At 47.7% G+C, this 18,253-nt stretch overlaps 5 protein-coding genes across 5 annotated transcripts; 2 read left to right on the forward strand and 3 right to left on the reverse strand.

The window, feature by feature from the left end:
- Positions 1-641: 641 nt before the first annotated feature.
- On the reverse strand, positions 642-1,137 carry LAESUDRAFT_713479 (uncharacterized protein; the record flags this gene model as incomplete). The annotated part of the gene is made up of 2 exons (XM_040906971.1): positions 642-1,009; positions 1,053-1,137. 2 exons carry the CDS (start codon positions 1,135-1,137, stop codon positions 642-644), a joined length of 453 nt encoding a protein of 150 aa, XP_040765554.1.
- Positions 1,138-2,047: 910 nt separating this feature from the next.
- On the forward strand, positions 2,048-3,785 carry LAESUDRAFT_650973 (glycoside hydrolase family 5 protein; the record flags this gene model as incomplete). Its single annotated transcript, XM_040904272.1, has 9 exons — positions 2,048-2,211; positions 2,265-2,286; positions 2,342-2,520; positions 2,575-3,016; positions 3,066-3,119; positions 3,171-3,230; positions 3,280-3,512; positions 3,560-3,623; positions 3,687-3,785. The coding sequence occupies 9 exons, from the start codon at positions 2,048-2,050 to the stop codon at positions 3,783-3,785; spliced, it is 1,317 nt and encodes a 438-aa protein (XP_040765555.1).
- A 297-nt stretch (positions 3,786-4,082) lies between these two features.
- LAESUDRAFT_107132 (kinase-like protein) lies at positions 4,083-5,937 on the reverse strand. The gene is made up of 4 exons (XM_040901182.1): positions 5,914-5,937; positions 5,648-5,857; positions 5,163-5,600; positions 4,083-5,110 (listed from the first exon to the last, which is right to left on the reverse strand). Exons 2-4 carry the CDS (start codon positions 5,798-5,800, stop codon positions 4,409-4,411), a joined length of 1,293 nt encoding a protein of 430 aa, XP_040765556.1. The 5' UTR covers positions 5,801-5,857; positions 5,914-5,937; the 3' UTR covers positions 4,083-4,408.
- LAESUDRAFT_107131 (uncharacterized protein) lies at positions 5,938-7,270 on the reverse strand. The gene is made up of 4 exons (XM_040901181.1): positions 6,972-7,270; positions 6,756-6,921; positions 6,428-6,645; positions 5,938-6,373 (listed from the first exon to the last, which is right to left on the reverse strand). Exons 1-4 carry the CDS (start codon positions 7,143-7,145, stop codon positions 6,020-6,022), a joined length of 912 nt encoding a protein of 303 aa, XP_040765557.1. The 5' UTR covers positions 7,146-7,270; the 3' UTR covers positions 5,938-6,019.
- A 1,007-nt stretch (positions 7,271-8,277) lies between these two features.
- On the forward strand, positions 8,278-10,475 carry LAESUDRAFT_651016 (acid protease; the record flags this gene model as incomplete). Its single annotated transcript, XM_040904275.1, has 13 exons — positions 8,278-8,336; positions 8,385-8,593; positions 8,651-8,719; positions 8,773-8,874; positions 8,926-9,024; positions 9,078-9,214; positions 9,270-9,346; positions 9,399-9,432; positions 9,483-9,534; positions 9,598-9,652; positions 9,706-9,830; positions 9,882-9,918; positions 9,977-10,475. The coding sequence occupies 13 exons, from the start codon at positions 8,278-8,280 to the stop codon at positions 10,473-10,475; spliced, it is 1,554 nt and encodes a 517-aa protein (XP_040765558.1).
- Between the last annotated feature and the right edge of the window lie 7,778 nt (positions 10,476-18,253).

Here is an 18,253-nt window from a genome sequence, read left to right on the forward strand (position 1 = left end):
CCTAATAATAACCCACGGAGACGGAGCTCCTCTTGAGCACGCAATATGGCATTATGGCGATTGCGACATATGACGCCATGCCGAGGAGTTCGGTGTCACGTGACAATGCCGAGAGAGATCTGAGGTCATGTGACTGGATGCCTCGTTTATCTTATCTCATTAGGTCACGTGACTTCTTGTGCGATGAGAAATGATGAAAAATGATATGCTCCTTAATAGCATTTGTTCCTATAATGACTTTGTCAGGTAAAACCGTGACAACACCCATGTAAAACTCAATGAGATTGAAAGTTGGTGAGCTCACCACTCAGCATATTTCCCTCATTTTTGGTGTAGAGTAGCATGAATGGCATATCAACATTAATGCCAAAGCAGAGGGCAGATGGAGACAATTTGGGGGAGCTAGTCAACTTTGTCTCATTGACCGGGGGTGTCTTATTGACTGGTTGATGACTGTAGATGTATATTATGCATACGGAGGCTGAGAGGGGGATCACGATGTTGAAATGTATGTACATAAGGATAGAATCAGATACTAGCAAGATTGTTTCTGCCCATGCATCAGCAGTAAATTGCTAGTAATATTTGTTGTTAACTTGTTCAATGCCTTTCGAGAGGGAAACAGATACGCACGTACAGCGTTAGATTCTGAGAGCAATGCAGCGTCTCTCGATTTGAGCTTGTGCTCGAGCCTCACTGAGCCATTTCATAGATGGAGAGTCTGGTGGTTTGTGAGAAGGACGTACGAGACGAATGTCGCATGTATCAGGGAAGTAGTCGACCGTTTTCAATTTTCGCAGAGCATGGTGTATGATCGTGGCTTTGATCATGATGGTTACTCCACAAAGCCTCTCTTTGATAGAGTATGCTGGAATGGGTATGCCTTCGTGCTTCCCCTCCTGGCCGACGTTTCTCAACTCAAGATTTGCACAATTGTTAAGGCACGCATGCGGCCAGTTCTGTATCATATGTAACGATTGGCTATGTGGCATGTTGACAAAGTCGTCAGCTTGCCAAAGAAGACATTGACATTGTTGAACAGGCGTACGCACCATCGTCAACAGTATGCTCTGTGGTGCTGTCATCGACTTCGGCATCCTCCCCTGGCATCTTTTGCTGTGATTTGGAGCCAGCCATGTCGTTCGATTCGTCAAAAATCAAGTGTCGAATAGTGACAGTCGGAGTAGAAGCTAACGGCCGCAATGTCTCTATAAACAGGCCATTGACATTGGAGTAACATTGAGAGTCTGTTTCGCGTTACGGAGATCAACATAGTAGGTAACAAACAGTGCATGTCTAAGCAAAAAGCTTCCGATAAACATATGCATGTAGACCGCAGGGTGACCGATGAGGAGTGACGACGAGCTGTGCCAAGATGGAGCTGTAATGGCGGCAAGAATGACATTTGAGTAACGTCGAGAGCTACAACTAGCTATCGTCGATGCGCACATGACACGGAAGAATACATGCGAGAGCAGAGGATGAGGATGAGGAAGTGCCAAGAGAGCAGGGACGAGGATGCCAAGACGAGGACAAGTGAAAAACACGTCATGATAGTCACGTGCATATTCCCACCCCTGCACGATTTTTGTCGTCAGGCACCTAGCAAGCAGCCTTGCTCTGTCGAGCAAGGGATGCTCTGTCGAGCAAGGGACTAGTAAGTCCACTGCCATGCTATGCTGACTCACGCACAGTAGCAACAAATTAATCAGTTGTCTATATGAGCCCTGCCACATGAGTCGTGCAGAGTCCACTTTCCAGCTCGGCGTTTCAGATCGTCAACGAACTCCTTTGACCAGGGCCATCAATGATAATTATGTCTTCCTCGTGTCTGCAACGGAAGCCTCGTTCGCCATGCAGCCAACACGCGGCATTCCCCTCGGCGTCATTGACCCAGACGTCGAGCGAGCTCGTCCACCCTGCCTCCTTGGTTCAATAACGGAGCTGAAGACCTGACGTTGAAGAGAGGATGATGCTGTTGGCTTTCAAGTTGTTCCCTTTGTGTCTGCTATTCTCGCTAGTCGGGGCTGTCGAACAGTGCAGATTGATGGTGAACCACGACCTGGTGAAGCCTGTGCCGAGTGCGATCTCGCATACCTCTCAGACGACTGGATCGCCGACGTCGACCAGCGGACAAGCTTCCGCGACTGCCACGAGTACAGACGCGACTACGTTCAACTACGGGACGGATATCATACGAGGAGTCAACCTGTGAGTACATAAACCTGTTCTCAGAGGGCATTATTCGACCGGGAGAAAATAAGAGGAGGGTGGTTCGTGTTGGAGGTGAGTCGTGATGAAGTGGTCCTCGTACTTCGTAGCTAATTGCTGGTGCATACAGCCATGGATTACGCCGAGCATATTCGAGAACACGAATAATAGCAACATTGTGGACGAGTACACGTTCGGTCAACTCCAAGACCACGACGAGGCTCTCAGTGTACTTCAAAATCACTGGCAGACGTGGATTACGGAGCACGACTTCGTTGCAATCAAGGCGGCAGGACTGAACCATGTCCGGTGGGTAAACGTTGCACCTTCAGCCGGTGCTTCGTATTGATAGGCGGCATATAGGCTACCCATCGGGTACTGGTCCGTCCCCCTCACGTCCGCCGACACAGACTATACGACCTCCGTCGCGCCCTACATCACCGGTGCCTGGCCGTACATCCTCAGCGCACTAAACTGGGCGAACACGTACGGAATCCACGTCATTCTCGATTTGCACGGTGCCCCGGGCTCACAGAACGGGTACGACAATTCCGGCCAGCGCGGCAACGCGAATTGGCCGAACAACGCGACGAACATCCCCCGCACGCTCGACGTCGTGCGATTCCTCGCTGATAAGGTTGGCGGTATGGTGAATGTGATTGAGCTGCTGAACGAGCCGGCGGGATATGATGGAGATGTGGATGCGGTCATTGGGACGTACTGGAAGGGAGGCTATTCCGTCGTGAGGAATGCAACGGGAACGGAGAATCAGGTCATGATTGGGGATGCGTTCCTTGGTGTGGATGTAGGTGGACTAAATCAGTTGTTTGTGGGCGCACTGACATGGTGTGCAGAGCTGGCAGGCTTTCTTGACGCCCCCGGAAGGCCAGGGGGTGATTATGGATTACGTAGGTGCTTACATCGTCGCAGGGAGGCCAGCGTCACTGACACTCCTGCAGCACGAATACCAGATCTTTAATTACGATCAGCTAGAGTATACCGAAGACGAGCATATCAATGTGAGTGCAGCCATGGTCTCATACCACCACATCTAATGTTCGCCATTAGTCGTCATGTTCGCTCCTCAATACCCTCCAATCATACGAGAACTCAAACCTGCACACAATCATCGGCGAATGGTCGAACGCCATCACGGACTGCGCCAAGTGGCTGAACGGACGAGGCGTAGGAGCGCGGTGGGACGGCACGTACGCATCCGGCCAGGCCGCGCTGGGCAGCTGCGATGGCTACACAGGGAACATGACCACGTTCAGCGAGGATTACAAGACGTTCTTAAGAAAGTGCGTGTGCCGTTCCTTGGCCACCTCCGACGCTAACGTGGCTTTAGATACTGGGAGTCTCAGGTGGAGATCGGAGAGAGCATCTCTGGCTGGGTATTTTGGACTTGGAAGGTGAGTCGAGCACCTCGGAGGCGGGGCTGGGGCTGTGCTTATATGTCCACCCGGTCTGCTCAGGCCGAAGATGCTGATGAATGGAGCTACCAACGTGGACTCGAGGGCGGCTGGATTCCGCAGGATCCCACGGATAGGTTGTATCCTGATATTTGCTCTTAGCTAGCCATGATCGTGCGATGGTAGAGGTACCGACTAAACTATATGATTGTGTGGGAGTAGGAGAAGTATGCCAACGCCATGGGGAGCAAGCGTCTGCGGACCGCGATGGACTAGAGGCCCGTCTAAGGGGCTTAGTGCAGGAGAAGCACGGCCAGGGCCCCACCCTCATGTATAGCATACACTGTAGCCTAGCCGAAGATGCAAACAGGAGCAGGGCATGTATATAAACCCCCCGCTTTGGCAGCATCACACTAAAATCTCAGTTTCTGGTTACCCTCGAAGTGAGGCAGGCTCTAGGATTCTGCTGTGAAGTCACGGCGTGCGCTTGCAGTGCTAAGTTTCCGCCATCTGTTATGGACCGCTACATGCCGCTACAGGCATGATACGGAGCTACGGAGTGCTACAGACAACCACAGAGAGCTACGGCAGAATTTCGCTTACTCGAAGCCCTCTGATGTTCTTGCGACCGGCAGCCGCGTTTCGTAAAGGCTTTGCGTGCCGAATCTTCTTCGTTGGCGGATCAGAATCCTCTGTATGATCTTCAACGACTTCTGTTCGGCGTTGCCAAGCATCATCAAAGCTACTTCTGGGCATACTTAGAGGGGGCAGCGAGTCCGGTGGGACTAGAGAGGCTGGCGAGGTTGCTGACGAGGCTGACGAGGCCGGTGAGAGTGGCGAAGCCGGTGCGCCCCATTGCCCCATTCGCGTAGCTGCGGGCGATCTCTTGGGTCATTCGCCTTCAGCTCCTTCGCAAAAACCCTCAAGGATTCGTCACTTTCCTTGAGTCTGTCAAACAGGTGCAGGATAACACATCCACATTGCCAGCAGTCAACCTTGATAGGATCGTACTCCAATCCCTTCTCGACCTCGGGGGGAATCCAGCCCTCCGTCCCGCAATAGCCGGTCACCTTCTCCCCTTCATATCGTAGACGAACCGCGAGGTCGAAGTCGATGATCTTCAGGCAGAAGTCGATGTCGACAAGAAGGTTGTCGGGCTTGATGTCTCCGTGCGCGAAGAGATTTTCGTGAAGATACGTAAGGCCCTCGATGAGGCCCAAACAGATTTCAACAACGTTGCCGCGAAGTTCGTGAGGAACGATTGCGAGATAATCCGCAAGAAAATTCGGTATTTTAGGCAGAATGGCCCATGCGCCTGCCTGGCCAGGGAATGAATCAAGCAAGGAGATGACGTGTTCAGACTTCGTTGAGAGGCGACGAATATCTGCGAGGATCTGAAGCTCGTTCGACCCCTCATCGAGTTCCTTCGCAATGAATTCAGTACTCGGATCTGATGGTCGATACACGGTAAGAATATGAGACGGCATCTGACGATTAGGCGTCAGCCCAGCATATTATTGTAGACAAGGGTTGACATACCTTGAAAAGTGGCTCCAATGCAACGCCGCTTGTATCAAAAATGACTTCCGGTTTGATCTCATAGCCGTGCGCTCTCAGTTCTGCAGCTGCTGCCGCAGGATTTGCACCGTCGCCGAGGCGGCGGCGGCGGCTAGCGACATTGCTGCTACCGTTGTCTGGCTCATGTTTCCTCTTGGTTCCCCTTGTATGAACCGACTCTATAGAAGACTTCCTGGCTTGCGATTTGATCGTAGTTCTGAGCTCTCGAGTCACCGACTCTATAGAATACTTCCTGGCTTGCGTTTTAATCGTAGTTCTGAGCTCTCGCGTCTTCTTTTCCGTGTCTTCGTCTTCCTCCAGACTGCTCTCGAGCACATGAAGATGGTTGTACAACTGGCGTGCAAAGTCGACACGGCCAATTGGTGTAGTCAACTCGAAACACCTCTCTCTCCAGTAGACCTGCGATGGCTCAGCCTGAGACCTTATGCATTATGACAAAGACATACCGCCCGGTCCTCCGGTCGTTGGAAAAGAGTGTAGCGCGATGCGATGCCATTGCCCCAAAGAAAATTGATAACAAGAACGAAATTTCTCCCCAGCTTGAATGTGTCCAGGAATGCGTTTGCGAAGCGAACGAAGGCAGCACCCGTCAGAAACATCTGCGCCTTATCCACTGACCATTCATTTGCTGATCCGGTCGAATCAACCTCTGTAAGCTGTCGAGGTAATTCAGACTTCATGACGAGGAAATCGCTGACAGGCTGATACGTGCGGAATCTTTCTTTCATGCTTAAATGTTTGCGAGTTTCACATTCCAGGATGAGAGTGATTTCCGACTTGTTTCTGTAGGGACGACGGTCATAATCGAAGGCAAGCAATCAAGGCCGCACATACTTTTGAGCACTAATCGGTCCGTCTGGAATATGAAGCATGAGCCTCAGAAAGAAGATGACATCCGCTATATCTTCCTCCAAAGCCTTTCCAAAAGGGCCCGTCCAAAACTCTTGCCAATTTTCGGATGCAATCTCCGCGATATGCATCAGCTCGAGTCGATCGGCTTGGCGCCATGGTTGTCTCCGATTGTTATGATCTTCATCCTCAGCCTCAGCGGTCTCCTCACCACCGGCGGCCCGTGCCCCGGATTGCTCCTCCGCAGCGTTTGAGTTTATAAGAGACCCGAAATACGCAGCTTGGTATTGATCACCGAGTATAACCTTTAACGCCTCAAGCATCTACATCGACTTCAGAATTGAAAGACAGGTGGACGATTCAAGGAAATCACGCACATCAGGGGCCAAACCTGGGTTGCTATCCAACTTCTCTTCAAACTCCGCAACAAATCTTGGAACTGAGATTTCTGTGTTCGCTTTTATCTCGTTCTGGATCACGTCTAATTCCGTGTAATCGCCCCACTTGTGTACTTGGATAATGATATCTCGGTATAATTTCACAACTTCCGGGTCCTCAACAGGCGTCCCTGCGTCATGTTGAGGCCCCGTTATAGCTGTGGGAAACATGATAAGATATCAGGATGTTTGAGAACAATTCCAGGGAGAGTGGCAGCAGACGCCACCGAAGATGCGACGACGTGAGGTCATCTGGATGGTGGCTCACCTGGAGGACGTGCCACGAGCACAAGATGAACCAACTTCTCCTGTGGGTTCAGTATAGAAGAGATCGAGCTGACTTCATCCAATGGGGAAGTGGGGTCTGAACCCTCCACACTCGTCTTCACACGATCGACCAGGGTATTATTTGGAGCAGCGTTCAGTTCGGGAGGCTAATGCTCGGTCAGAGTGGCACCGTTGCGACGATGAGAGGGCAACTCACAGTGTAGATGTCTATATCACCGCGGTCAATGCTCTGACGTTGGAACGCAATCTTGTGCTCCTCGTAGATCTTGCGACAGACTTTCGCAAAATCCAACGAGTCTTCGACGCGAATCGTGTCGATGACGGTACCGTCTCGGAAAATGATCACGTAGCACAGCTTGATATCAGGCATAGTTGAAGACTGAGGCAACTGGTGGTGTGTGTATGTTTCGGTAGATGGCTCAGCGACGTTGTAAATCCGCGAGAAAGGCTCAAACACTTGTCATGATGAAGTGGCGTCCCCCTACCATACAGCCGAGCAACAGCCGAGAACACGGTGTTACGTGATGTTACGCTCTTCAGGCGCAGCAAACGTCACGCTGCCCTATTCGGCAGGGATGCCGCACGGCAACTGAACACACCGCAGACATGAAGCGATTTGCGCATGTGGCAAATGCTTAGCAAATGTCGACAGGTTTTTTGCCTTTGTGATCTCAATTTGCTACGGTTCCTTCCCACATTCCGTATTAAGTATTTGCATATAATATGTTGGAGGCAGAAATTTAATATCATATATTTAAGAAATGACACCATTTTCAAACTCACCAAATACATTTAGAATTTGAGTGCTGTTGAATGTAATCATACATTTTTGAATTTCAAACTATGACATGTATAAAATATCCAGTAGCAGATGAAGGTGTGATTATGCCTACATTCTACTTCCCTACTGAAGTCATTCTAGCCAAGATTACTAGAATGAAAGTCATTCACCATAATTACACCTTCATCTGCTACTGAATATTTTATACATGTCATAGTTTGAAATTCAAAGTGTATGATTACATTCAACAGCGCTCAAATTCTAAATGTATTTGGTGAGTTTGAAAATGGTGTCATTTCTTAAAATATATGATTTTAAATTTCTGCCTCTAACATATTATTATGCAAATACTTAATATGGAATGTGGGAAGGAACTGTAGCAAATTGAGATCACAAAGGCAAAAAACCTGTCGACATTTGCTAAGCATTTGCCACATGCGCAAATTGCTTCATGTCTGCGGTGACAACCGCAGTGATGCACCTCGCTTTAGCATATTCCTTCCACAAGCTTTCAATATATTGCACTCCTTCCTTGCGCTCGCCTGCGCACACCCTTATGCCGCATCCTTGGTGACGCCCTCCCGACAGCAGCACCATGCTATCTTTTCTCCTCTCTGTCGTCGTGCTCGCTCTCCTCAAGCAATGTCTCGTCGGCGCGGCCAGCGTACCCCGCAGCGCGCCCCTCGCCGTCCGCCAATGGCTCGAGAACGTCAGCGGCAACATGAATACGACCACTAGTGCGGCGACGATTCTGGACGTGTACATCTCGGAGGACAAGCAGTGCGCATCTCTTTATACGGATTGAGCCGGAGCGTAACCTCTCTGCAGGTCGTATTACACCCTCATCACCATGGGAAATATGAGCTTCCGCATCGCGCTCGACACAGGATCAGCGGATTTGTGGGTCGTGTCATCGGCGTGCACGAGCAGCGGATGCTCGTCCCTGCCCAGGTATCAGCTTGGGTATAAGAGTTTGACGTTCGAGTCTGTCAACGACAACCAGACCCTGTTTAATGTCAGCTATGCGGACACTACCAGTACGTCATTGATAATGTTTTTTCACGCTGTCTGAAGGAGACGCGTGTGCTCTCTAGCCGTATCAGGGTTCGTCGCTCGGGAAACTGTCTTACTCAACAACCTCACTGTAGTCAATCAGGCATTCGGTGAGGCACTTCAATACACCATGTTGCGACGCCGCTCATACTATCATTATCAGGCTTGATTAACTCCTCTAATGTCAGTCTTACGAACGACATCAGTGGAGTCATGGGCCTCAGCTTCTCTCGGTTGTCCACTATATCGGACACAGTAGCCAACGGTGGGTAGCAGTACATGCATTTATTTCATAGCATCTGGAGCATTCTTGCAGCGACATCCATCTTCGGGTCAATGGCACAACAGGGACAACTCGACTACCCGCTTTTCGGCCTCAGCCTCAAAACTAACGCCACCGGCACTCTCGCACTAGGTTCGTAGGTCCGCTCGAACAGCATTCATTTACGTTGATGATCCGGTCCGCAGGTGCCATTGACGCGACGACTGTCACAAATAGAAGTCGGATCGAGTGGTACGAGGTCGTGCCGTTCGCTCCATACAACGGCACGAATGGGACCGCTGCGAGCTACCTGCAGTGGGTGATCGAGCTGTCGAATATCACCGTAAGCCATAACCCGGCTCTTCGTCTTGAAATGGTCATCTGAAGAGACTTGAAAGGTCAATGGCACGAACGTCACCCCGCAACCGACATATTCTCAATCGGCATCCAATCACTCGTTGGCTCTATTCGATGTGTACGTATAGACATCTGCTTTGATAACGTTTATGAATGTGGGTAATCTATAGCGGCGCTTCCGGTATCTACGGTCCCTATCAAGACGTAAGCGATCAAGATTATTCCGTGGAAGACTGAACTAATGTTGGTGCCAGGTTGCCCGGATCTTTGACCAGATTAGTGGTGCTCGCCTAGTAGATGCCTCGAGTAAGTCCAGGTCCGTGACATGGACGATTTAGGATGATGCTGATTTTCCTTCTGGATGCGCAGGCGGTCAGTGGGTCGTTCCCTGTGATTTGAGCGAAACGATTAGTTTCAACTTCGGGTGCGGGCAGGAACTTCTAACAATCGTACCCGTCATATTAATTTTTGACGCAGTGAAAGCAATTTTACGCTGCAGCCGACTGACTACTTGGTCGGTCCCGTCTCCGATGACCCGTACTATTGCCTTGCATGGCCTGCCGCCACCGCTCCCAGTCATGATGGCATTGATTGGCAATTAGGTAGGCCATGCAATTGTTATTCACGATCAGAATGATGCTGAAGCATTTCAGGCACGCCTTTCTTACAAACTGTGTACTCAATCTACAGGTATGACTCGTCAGCGGTTGACATTACCGATGACAGCGCCTGATGGTCCAATTCTCAGCTTCGGTATTGACACGAAAGAAGCGCCCATGATGGGCCTGTATGCACTCCACAACGCTACCGAACTTGATGAATCAGTCGCAGATGTCAGCTCGTACTTCTCTTCTGCCTCTGCCACGGTCGACACGATGCTGCCGAACTATCTCGTCTCCACACCGGTGTACACCACACCTGCATACATCTTCAACACATCCGTCTCCGCGCCGCCAGGGCTTATCGTCTCTTCCGGTCTGGCGACGAGCACGTATTCCCCCGTGCTCGGCACGGCGGCGACGGTCAACGCGTCTGCTATTCCGACTGTCGACCCATCGCCGACGTTGTTCACATACATTGTCACCGTCTCGTCGGGCGTGGTGTCCACGTCGGTGTCAACGGCGTCACAGGCCACTGTCACCCTCGGCGAGCCGCCAGGGTGGAGTAGCGGTGCGGCCACGGTTCACGTCCCCACTCGCTTTGTCGTGCTCGCACTCTCCGCACTGTTGCTCGTGGTGGCCTGCTAGGCCGCACCTTCCACACGTTTTCTTATGGACTTCACGCACATGTAGTTGTTATATCTGTGCTCACGGATTTTCTTATACGGCACGCCATTCGTTACGAGTACGTATATACATATCTAGCGTCACGGACAGGCAGATAAGATGTTTACCCGGCACGAGGAGTGCTTTTGTGTCTTTTCTGTCTTAATCCTCTCTTTCGGACGTTTCGCACGCCTTGCATTAGTTAGTTCGTAGGACTCCCTTGCTTTATGCTAGCTTTTTGTCCGGGCCTGAACACAGAGACGAGTCTCTTCCAAAAAGATCATGTAGTAATTCTCACCGAGTTCGTCCCTTCCTGAGAATTCTGGCTCAGGATCTTACGACAAATGATTACAATGCATCGGCAGCATTTAGAGCCTCAGTGCTGGTGCGTTCCGATGTATCTGTACTTGATAGTTTCTGAAATAATCTTATTCCTTGAGCGAACAACGGATCACTAGTCACTCTCCACCTTCCCTCGAACATTACACAGCATGCATAGCAACGTTTTTCCATTGGAAAACAGTAGAGACACTCTGAAAACATATTAAGCTTTGATTTGGAAAAATAGTGAAGAAATTGAAGATTCCTCCATCATTAAATTGCTATATATGAGCATATATTACCCATATATGAAGATATTTACATAAAGTTTCTTAACATCTTTCCAAGGCAGGGCTTTATATGTTTTCACTATATTTTCATGCTTTCTTCAGTGGAAAAATATTGGCATGCATGCTGTGTTAACGCCCTGCTGGCTCACGCAAACGGCTTATTTTTGATGCTCGTCTTCTCAGAGCCCATCCACTATGAGGGGCCCCTTTGGACAAAAATAAAAAAGCAACTTTCGGGAAGTGAAAGGCGAAGCGAAAAGCAAAACAAAAAGTGAGTTTCGAAACGTGAGCGCCTAGTCGGGCGCTATGCCTGCTTTAGGCAATTGATAGCGCTAAAATGTCCTTTTCGGGAACTTTGGACTCACTCGCGATCCACTGGTAGATATTCCAAGGAACTCAAGAGCACACTACTGGTCTTGAGAATTTGATACAATTGGGAGATATTTCAGGGAAATCAATATGATAGTGACCATGGAGCACAGTGCACACCAATTGCACTGAATCTGATACAATCAAGTTCTGCTAAAGCAATTAATGTTCACTGTATCTCAGTTATGAAAACAGGTGGCCACGGCATTGCCAAGTAACTCAAATGCCACATGGATGTTCCTTGATGGCAATGGAACCAAATTGTCAATCATATCTACACTGCAGTAGCTGAGGGTGATAGAGGAGGACACACAAGACTGTGGACAATGGACATGCACTCAAGTGTCTATATCTGTAAGAAAACACAATATTCAGGTGTACATGTATGGTCTTCATGGCCCCATGGTATATGTGCCTTCATCTTCCCACTTTGGACCACATTGTTGACTTTCCCGGCCAGCCCGAGGCCGCTGCGTGGCCAGGAATTTGGGAGTCGCCCGCTCTCTAGAAGATGGCTCCACGGGGCCAAACTGATGGCCCGTCCGATAGTAGCACTGCAGACATGATGGCATTTGCAACTATGGCATATGCTGAGTTAGTTTTTTGCCTTTGTAAGTGATATTTGCAATGGTGTCATTTTGTATCTCAGATTGTGAAAATGCAATAGGATATTCAGTGATCACAGATTAGTTACGAACTTTTTGAGATATGCAAGCATCGTGCATATTTAAACAATATGTCAAAATTTAGCACTGTGAAATTTGAGTCACAAATTATATATATTAGATGACGTTTGCAAGTGCAGCAGATGAAGATGCAAAGGGTAGATTCAGTCAAGGAGGCTACATTCAACATTCCATAGCAGAAATTTACATAAACACATGCAACACCGTTGATTCAGTCTGGCATGAGGTGTAAGATGTATTAATTCTGATGTTGAATATAGGCCTTCTTGACTGAATTTACCCTTTGCATCTTCATCTGCTGCACTTGCAAATGTCATCTAATATACATAATTTGTGACTCAAATTTCACAGTGCTAAATTTTGACATATTGTTTAAATCTGCACGATGCTTGCATATCTCAAAAAGTTCATAACTAATCTGTGATCACTGAATATCCTATTGCATTTTCACAATCTGAGATACAAAATGACACCATTGCAAATATCATTTACAAAGGCAAAAGACTAACTCAGCATATGCCATAGTTGCAAATGCCATCATGTCTGTGATGTAGCTGTGCCCTATTATACACTAGAGACATGGAGGTATTTTTGAGCATGCTATATGCTGTGACAAATGTTGATTAGGTAGTCAACCTTTAACAATAATAAGTGGACATTACATGTGTCGCCGCAAATCTAGAATATGATAGCTACAATGAAACAGTGGTATATTGCAAACCATAGTTTGGGAGTATCATACTTCCCATAAGAAATTCGACATAACAGATTGGCGGGGGTTGACATTTATATTTGCATATTTGTGACTACGCACATTCTGTGAAGTTTGAATTTGCCCTGTAGAATTTTGCACAATCTCATGTATGGTCTCAAATGTTAATTTTACTAGACAAATTGTGACCAACACAAATAATGAACTAGAATCTGACTACCTAATTATCATTTGCTAAGCATATTACATGCTTGAAAATCTACTTTTCCATGCCGGTGGCACAGGTCGCACTGCCTCTCACATCTGCGCTCCATGGCCAAATGTCAACACACATTGTTGAGAAAGCCGAACCTTACGACTGAGGCTCGAGGACTGTCACAGTATTAAGTGGCACCTTTCTTTTTGCACCAATAAAGTCATCATTCAGCAACCACAAGTGGTTATTTGGACGTCAACCTTTAATTGGTCTCACAAAGTAAATACTTAGACAAACAGCACAATACTACCACATACATCGCGGATATGACTGTGTCTACCACATGACCACCAAGCACCCATGATTCAGCCACCCAGTCACGTGACACTGACCACTTGTCCTATTTGGAAGTTATCAGGCGTTGGTCACGTGACACCAGGCCACTTACCCAGAATGGAACTCTTTGGCCCACAATAGGCTTACCCGTGCTCATTGGACCATCAAGCTAGCAAGCACCCAATTCGCTGCTCAAATAGCAGCACCAACTACATGGCTGCCAAATAGTAGCACCAGCATTAGAATATGTGCTATGGCAGAACCCCCATTGGCCACTCAATAAGTGGCACCACTTCAGCCACTCAAATAGTGGCACCACCTTCAGGCAATTATCTCATTGGAAGTAGGATTACCTTGGCGTATCCACGGCCTTTATAGATAGTTGCTATAGCAAAGTCCAGAACCATTACTGGTTTTGGCAATATGTTCACATGTAGACAGGACAGGACCCCAGTAAGTACACCATAGTTAGGGTACCCAGGGTCCACCACTACATGTATATAAGCACATGAGGATCTAAGGGAAGACCTTAGATTCATTCAACTATTGTATGCGGCCAGCAGCCCAGCTCCCCCCTTCACCTTTTGTGCAAGGCCATGCATTGGGGCTTTGCCTTGATTGCTGGTTGTATGCCACTGTGCACGTCCTCAGCCTAGCCCTTGTGGCAGGCTTTTCCAGGTTAGCCTTAGGGCAACCTTTTTATGTGGATCATTTGTGCAGGTCACACAAGCAGACTTGCCCTTAATTGGGTTAAGTGCTTTGTGCTTTGTGACAGGGACAAGCTGAGGTACCGAGGTCCTCACAAACGAGAGTCCAGACCAATGTGGCTAAGGGATTAGATAATATTTTCTAATGTGTACATGTATATATAAAGGAATGCCATATCGGGAAGATTCGCATCATCCCGCATCCTCCTTCATCTCAGATGCTCACCTGCGTTCCGTGTTCCTAATCTGAGGCTTAATAGGTTATGAGCCCCGGGCTTTCGGATTAACCTCGAACCTTATCGATTGATTGCCCCGACATTATTACTTGGCAACATAGCTGAAGAGAAAGAGAGATCGTCGTACCCGCGCATCGAGCCCCTAAAAGAAGACACTTGGATGCCCTGGAAGACCCAGATAGAGGCCATCCTCGACGATAAAGGGCTCTTGCCCTGAATTAAGGGCAAGAAGAAGAAGCTCGAGATCTAAATCGTCGGAGACTCCAAAGAGATCCAAGCACGTGAAGATGAGATGGAAGAATGGGAAAAGAAAGACCGTTCCGTGTGCACCATTATCACGATCAATCTCGGCAATGACCAGATTGTGAATGTGACAGGTGTGACATCTGCTCGAGACATGTGGAAGAAACTCTGCATGGTTAAGGAGTAATGCGGGCAAAGCGGTATTGATTCTCTCATTCGACGTCTCTACCGTACATATGCGGGTGAAGGAGATGACATCGGCAAGCATATTAAGGAGTTATGCAAGATCCGAGAAGAACTACATGTCATGGGAAACGAGATTGACGACAAGCAATTTCGTAACATCATCGTTACCTCATTGCCCGATAGCTGAAAGACGTTCACGGACACCTATTTCATATTCTGAGGTGAGCTCATTGATAGTGACAATGAGGAGATGGAGGAACAGAGGCGAGAGAGAGAGAGGAAGAGGAACATAACTGTGCAACAACTCATCGGGATAGTTCTCGATGAGTGGCGCCACCGCAAAGATCGTGATCTGAGCTTGGGAACGGATCAAGCAATGATAGCCACTCACAGGAAGAGGAAGCGTCTCTCAGAGCACCCGAAGAATCCCGAAGCTAAAGCTGAGTCTTCAGACAACACGATTATCTGTTCTAACTGCGGCAAGCCACGTCACACCAAAGCTGAATGCTTTGCTAAGGGAGGCGGAAAGGAAGGCCAGTGGCCGCAGTGGTGGAAAAGACCTGACGAAAAGAGGCAGAAGAGAGTGGATCACACCAACAAGGGTGAAGGATCCTCGAAGGGCAAAGAACGCACATTTGTAGTGCATGATTCTAACGAAGATCAGAACACTGTATCCCTAGGTAATTCTGATGAAGATATTTCTTCATTTTATTTGTGGATTGCTGATACAGCGACGACCTTGCATGTCACAAACTGACGCGAGATCTTCACATCGTATCAAGTGCTCGAGAATCATACCATCTTCAGATTAAATCTGGGAAGCTTAGCGGCAGTTGGCCGTGGCTCTGTAGATCTCGAAAGCACATTTGGAGATCAGAAAGTGTGATTCTGACTCAATAATGTGCTATATGTGCTGCAGGCATGCCACAACTTAATTTCGCTTGGGTGGCTGGATGCTGCAGGCAGTCGCATTGTTGCAGGAAATGAAAGAGCTATTCTCATTGATAAAAATGGGAAGATGTTGGCTACTGCCACACGTCAAGGCTATTTATATTTCACTGACAATGTGTGATCATTGCCTAAATTATCGAGCATCACCTATGCAATGCAGAAACACGCTCCGCATACATGGGCGGAGTGGCACCGTATTTATGGCCATATCGGAAAAGATGCACTGAAGCGCCTTCATCGAGAATCACTCATTGATGGCTTTGCTGTCATTCTGAACTCTGACGATTTCACGTGTGAAGCGTGCATCCAAGCGAAGTTCTCCCACAAGCCATACCCGAAGAGCGCTGATCATAGAAGTGAGATCCTCGGTGAATTAACACATACTGATGTGTGGGGACCTGCTCCGACGACTGCTCTACAAGGTTGGCGATACTACATTACTTTTACTGATGATGCCACACATCGCAGTGTCATCCTTTTTACGAAAATAAAGGACGAGACCTCTCAGAAGGTCAAAGAATATATGACATACCTCGATCGCCAATTCGGTCATCAGCCGAGGATGATCTGAATGGACAATGGATGTGAGTACCTCAATTCAGATCTTACTGATTGGTATCATTCTCAGGGAATTGAGACTGGTGCTACTGCACCATATTCTCCTCCCCAGAATGGCGTTGCGGAGAGTCTCAACTGCACGTTGCTTTCTGTGCACATGCAATGTTGTTCGCCCATGCTCTACCTCGTTTCTTATGGGCTGAAGCAGTGTGCCATGTAGTTTATATTAAAAACTGTGCGCCTACACGTGTGCTCAATGGCACCACTCCAGATGGTAAATGGAATGATAAAAAACTGAATATCACTCACCTTCGAGAGTTCGATTGCGTTATATGGGTTCTTGATGAAGAACTCAACTTATCTAAGCTTGCGCCACGAGCCAGCAAACATATCTTTGTTGGTTACATGGATGGTCCCAAAGCAATTAGATATTATGATGCTAAAATGCATCAAATTAAAATAACGTGTAAATATCATTTCTTACCTACACTAGAATCCGAGTTAACTGATTCCCCATTTGGGGAGTTGCATCTGCCTGTGAATACGCAGCATGCAGGGAAGTCCGAGAGTAATAGCGATGTGCAGATATTCGCATTAGGTGATGATCCATCCTGAGACCTTGATCCAGCTCAAGGAAGCGATCAAAATTCTCGGAAGAGAAAAGAACGAGAATATGATGCACCTATTGAGCCCAGAAGGATGAGCGGAAGAACTGTTCGACAAGATTATCGATTGCTGAATGATCTGAGCACTGATGATCTGTCCTCAGAAGATAACGACACACTGGAACTGGAAGAAGCTCGGAGCGCTGGTGATCTTGATCTGAGCATGAACGATGAATGCATTGCAGATCAAGCGTCGTTTGCAGAGCTTGTCTATATAGCCATGAACGCTCCCGGAAACATGAAAGCGAATGAGCCTAAGACACTAGCCAATGCAAAGCAATCTTCTGAATGGCTAAGCTGGGAGAAGGCTGTCCAAGCTGAACTTGGACAATTGCATGACATCGGAACATGGAATCTGGTAGATCTCCCTCCTGATCGCAAACCTATTGGAAACAGATGGGTCCTTGTCAAGAAGACAAACAAAGAAGGTGAAATAATTAATATAAAGCATGTCTGGTAGTGAAAGGATACTCTCAGATTCCTGGAATGGATTTCTCAGAGACCTTTGCGCCAATTGTGCATCTCGAAACGATTCGTGCAGTCCTAAGCTTGGCAGCAGTCCTCGATTGGGAAATCCAACAAATGGATGTCAAAGGAGCATACCTGAATGGATCCCTTAAAGAGGAAATATATATGCGCCAACCCGAAGGATATAGCAACGAAACAAATCGAGTATGTCACCTTAGAAAAACTTTATATGGACTCAAACAAGCAGGTTGCGAGTGGAATATTGAATTAAATCAACGTTTATTAAACGTGAGTTTCAAACGTTTACTCACAGATCCATGCACATACATCTGAATCTGAGAGAATAAAATAGAAATTGTCACCGTTTGGGTAGACGATTTATCATTATTCACCAATGATCCGAGCATTATGGGACTCCTTAAAAAGGAATTTCAAAATATGTTTGAAGTCACCGACTTAGGAGAACCTCATAAGCTCATTGGTATTGAAATTACGAGAGATCGTGCTAAACGCACGATTAAAATCTCTCAATCTCAATACATACAGGCTTTATTATTCAAAAACGGATTAGTGAATGCTAATTCCGTTGAAATGCCTCTTGATCTGAACATAATGCTCGAGAAGGAAGAAGATAATGATAATAGCATGCCTGATCGAAGCAACACATATGCGTCATTAATTGGTTCCTTAATGTATGCCGCTGTGGTGACCCGTTCCGATATCGTGTTTGTGTTACAGTTTCAGCGCCTCAGGATCATGTGACAGTTTACGTGCACGTGACACTTACTATTTATGGTTCATAGGTCTTGTGGACATATGCTAGGGTTAGCAGTTTT

This window comes from Laetiporus sulphureus (assembly GCF_001632365.1).
Source record: "Laetiporus sulphureus 93-53 unplaced genomic scaffold LAESUscaffold_14, whole genome shotgun sequence".
Taxonomy (NCBI): Eukaryota; Fungi; Basidiomycota; class Agaricomycetes; order Polyporales; family Laetiporaceae; genus Laetiporus; species Laetiporus sulphureus.

Bases quoted from the DNA above. Each gene is read 5' to 3' on its own strand.
- LAESUDRAFT_107132 (XM_040901182.1), bottom strand. From the start codon at position 5,800: ATGTTTCTGACGGGTGCTGCCTTCGTTCGCTTCGCAAACGCATTCCTG. The intron at 5,601-5,647 runs GTATGTCTTTGT...GAGCCATCGCAG, and splicing joins AACGACCGGAGGACCGGGCG to GTCTACTGGAGAGAGAGGTG. The intron at 5,111-5,162 runs GTATGTCAACCC...CCTAATCGTCAG, and splicing joins CATTGGAGCCACTTTTCAAG to ATGCCGTCTCATATTCTTAC.
- LAESUDRAFT_107131 (XM_040901181.1), bottom strand. From the start codon at position 7,145: ATGCCTGATATCAAGCTGTGCTACGTGATCATTTTCCGAGACGGTACC. The intron at 6,646-6,755 runs GTGAGCCACCAT...TGTTTCCCACAG, and splicing joins GCTCGTGGCACGTCCTCCAG to CTATAACGGGGCCTCAACAT. The intron at 6,374-6,427 runs GTGCGTGATTTC...AAGTCGATGTAG, and splicing joins ACCCAGGTTTGGCCCCTGAT to ATGCTTGAGGCGTTAAAGGT.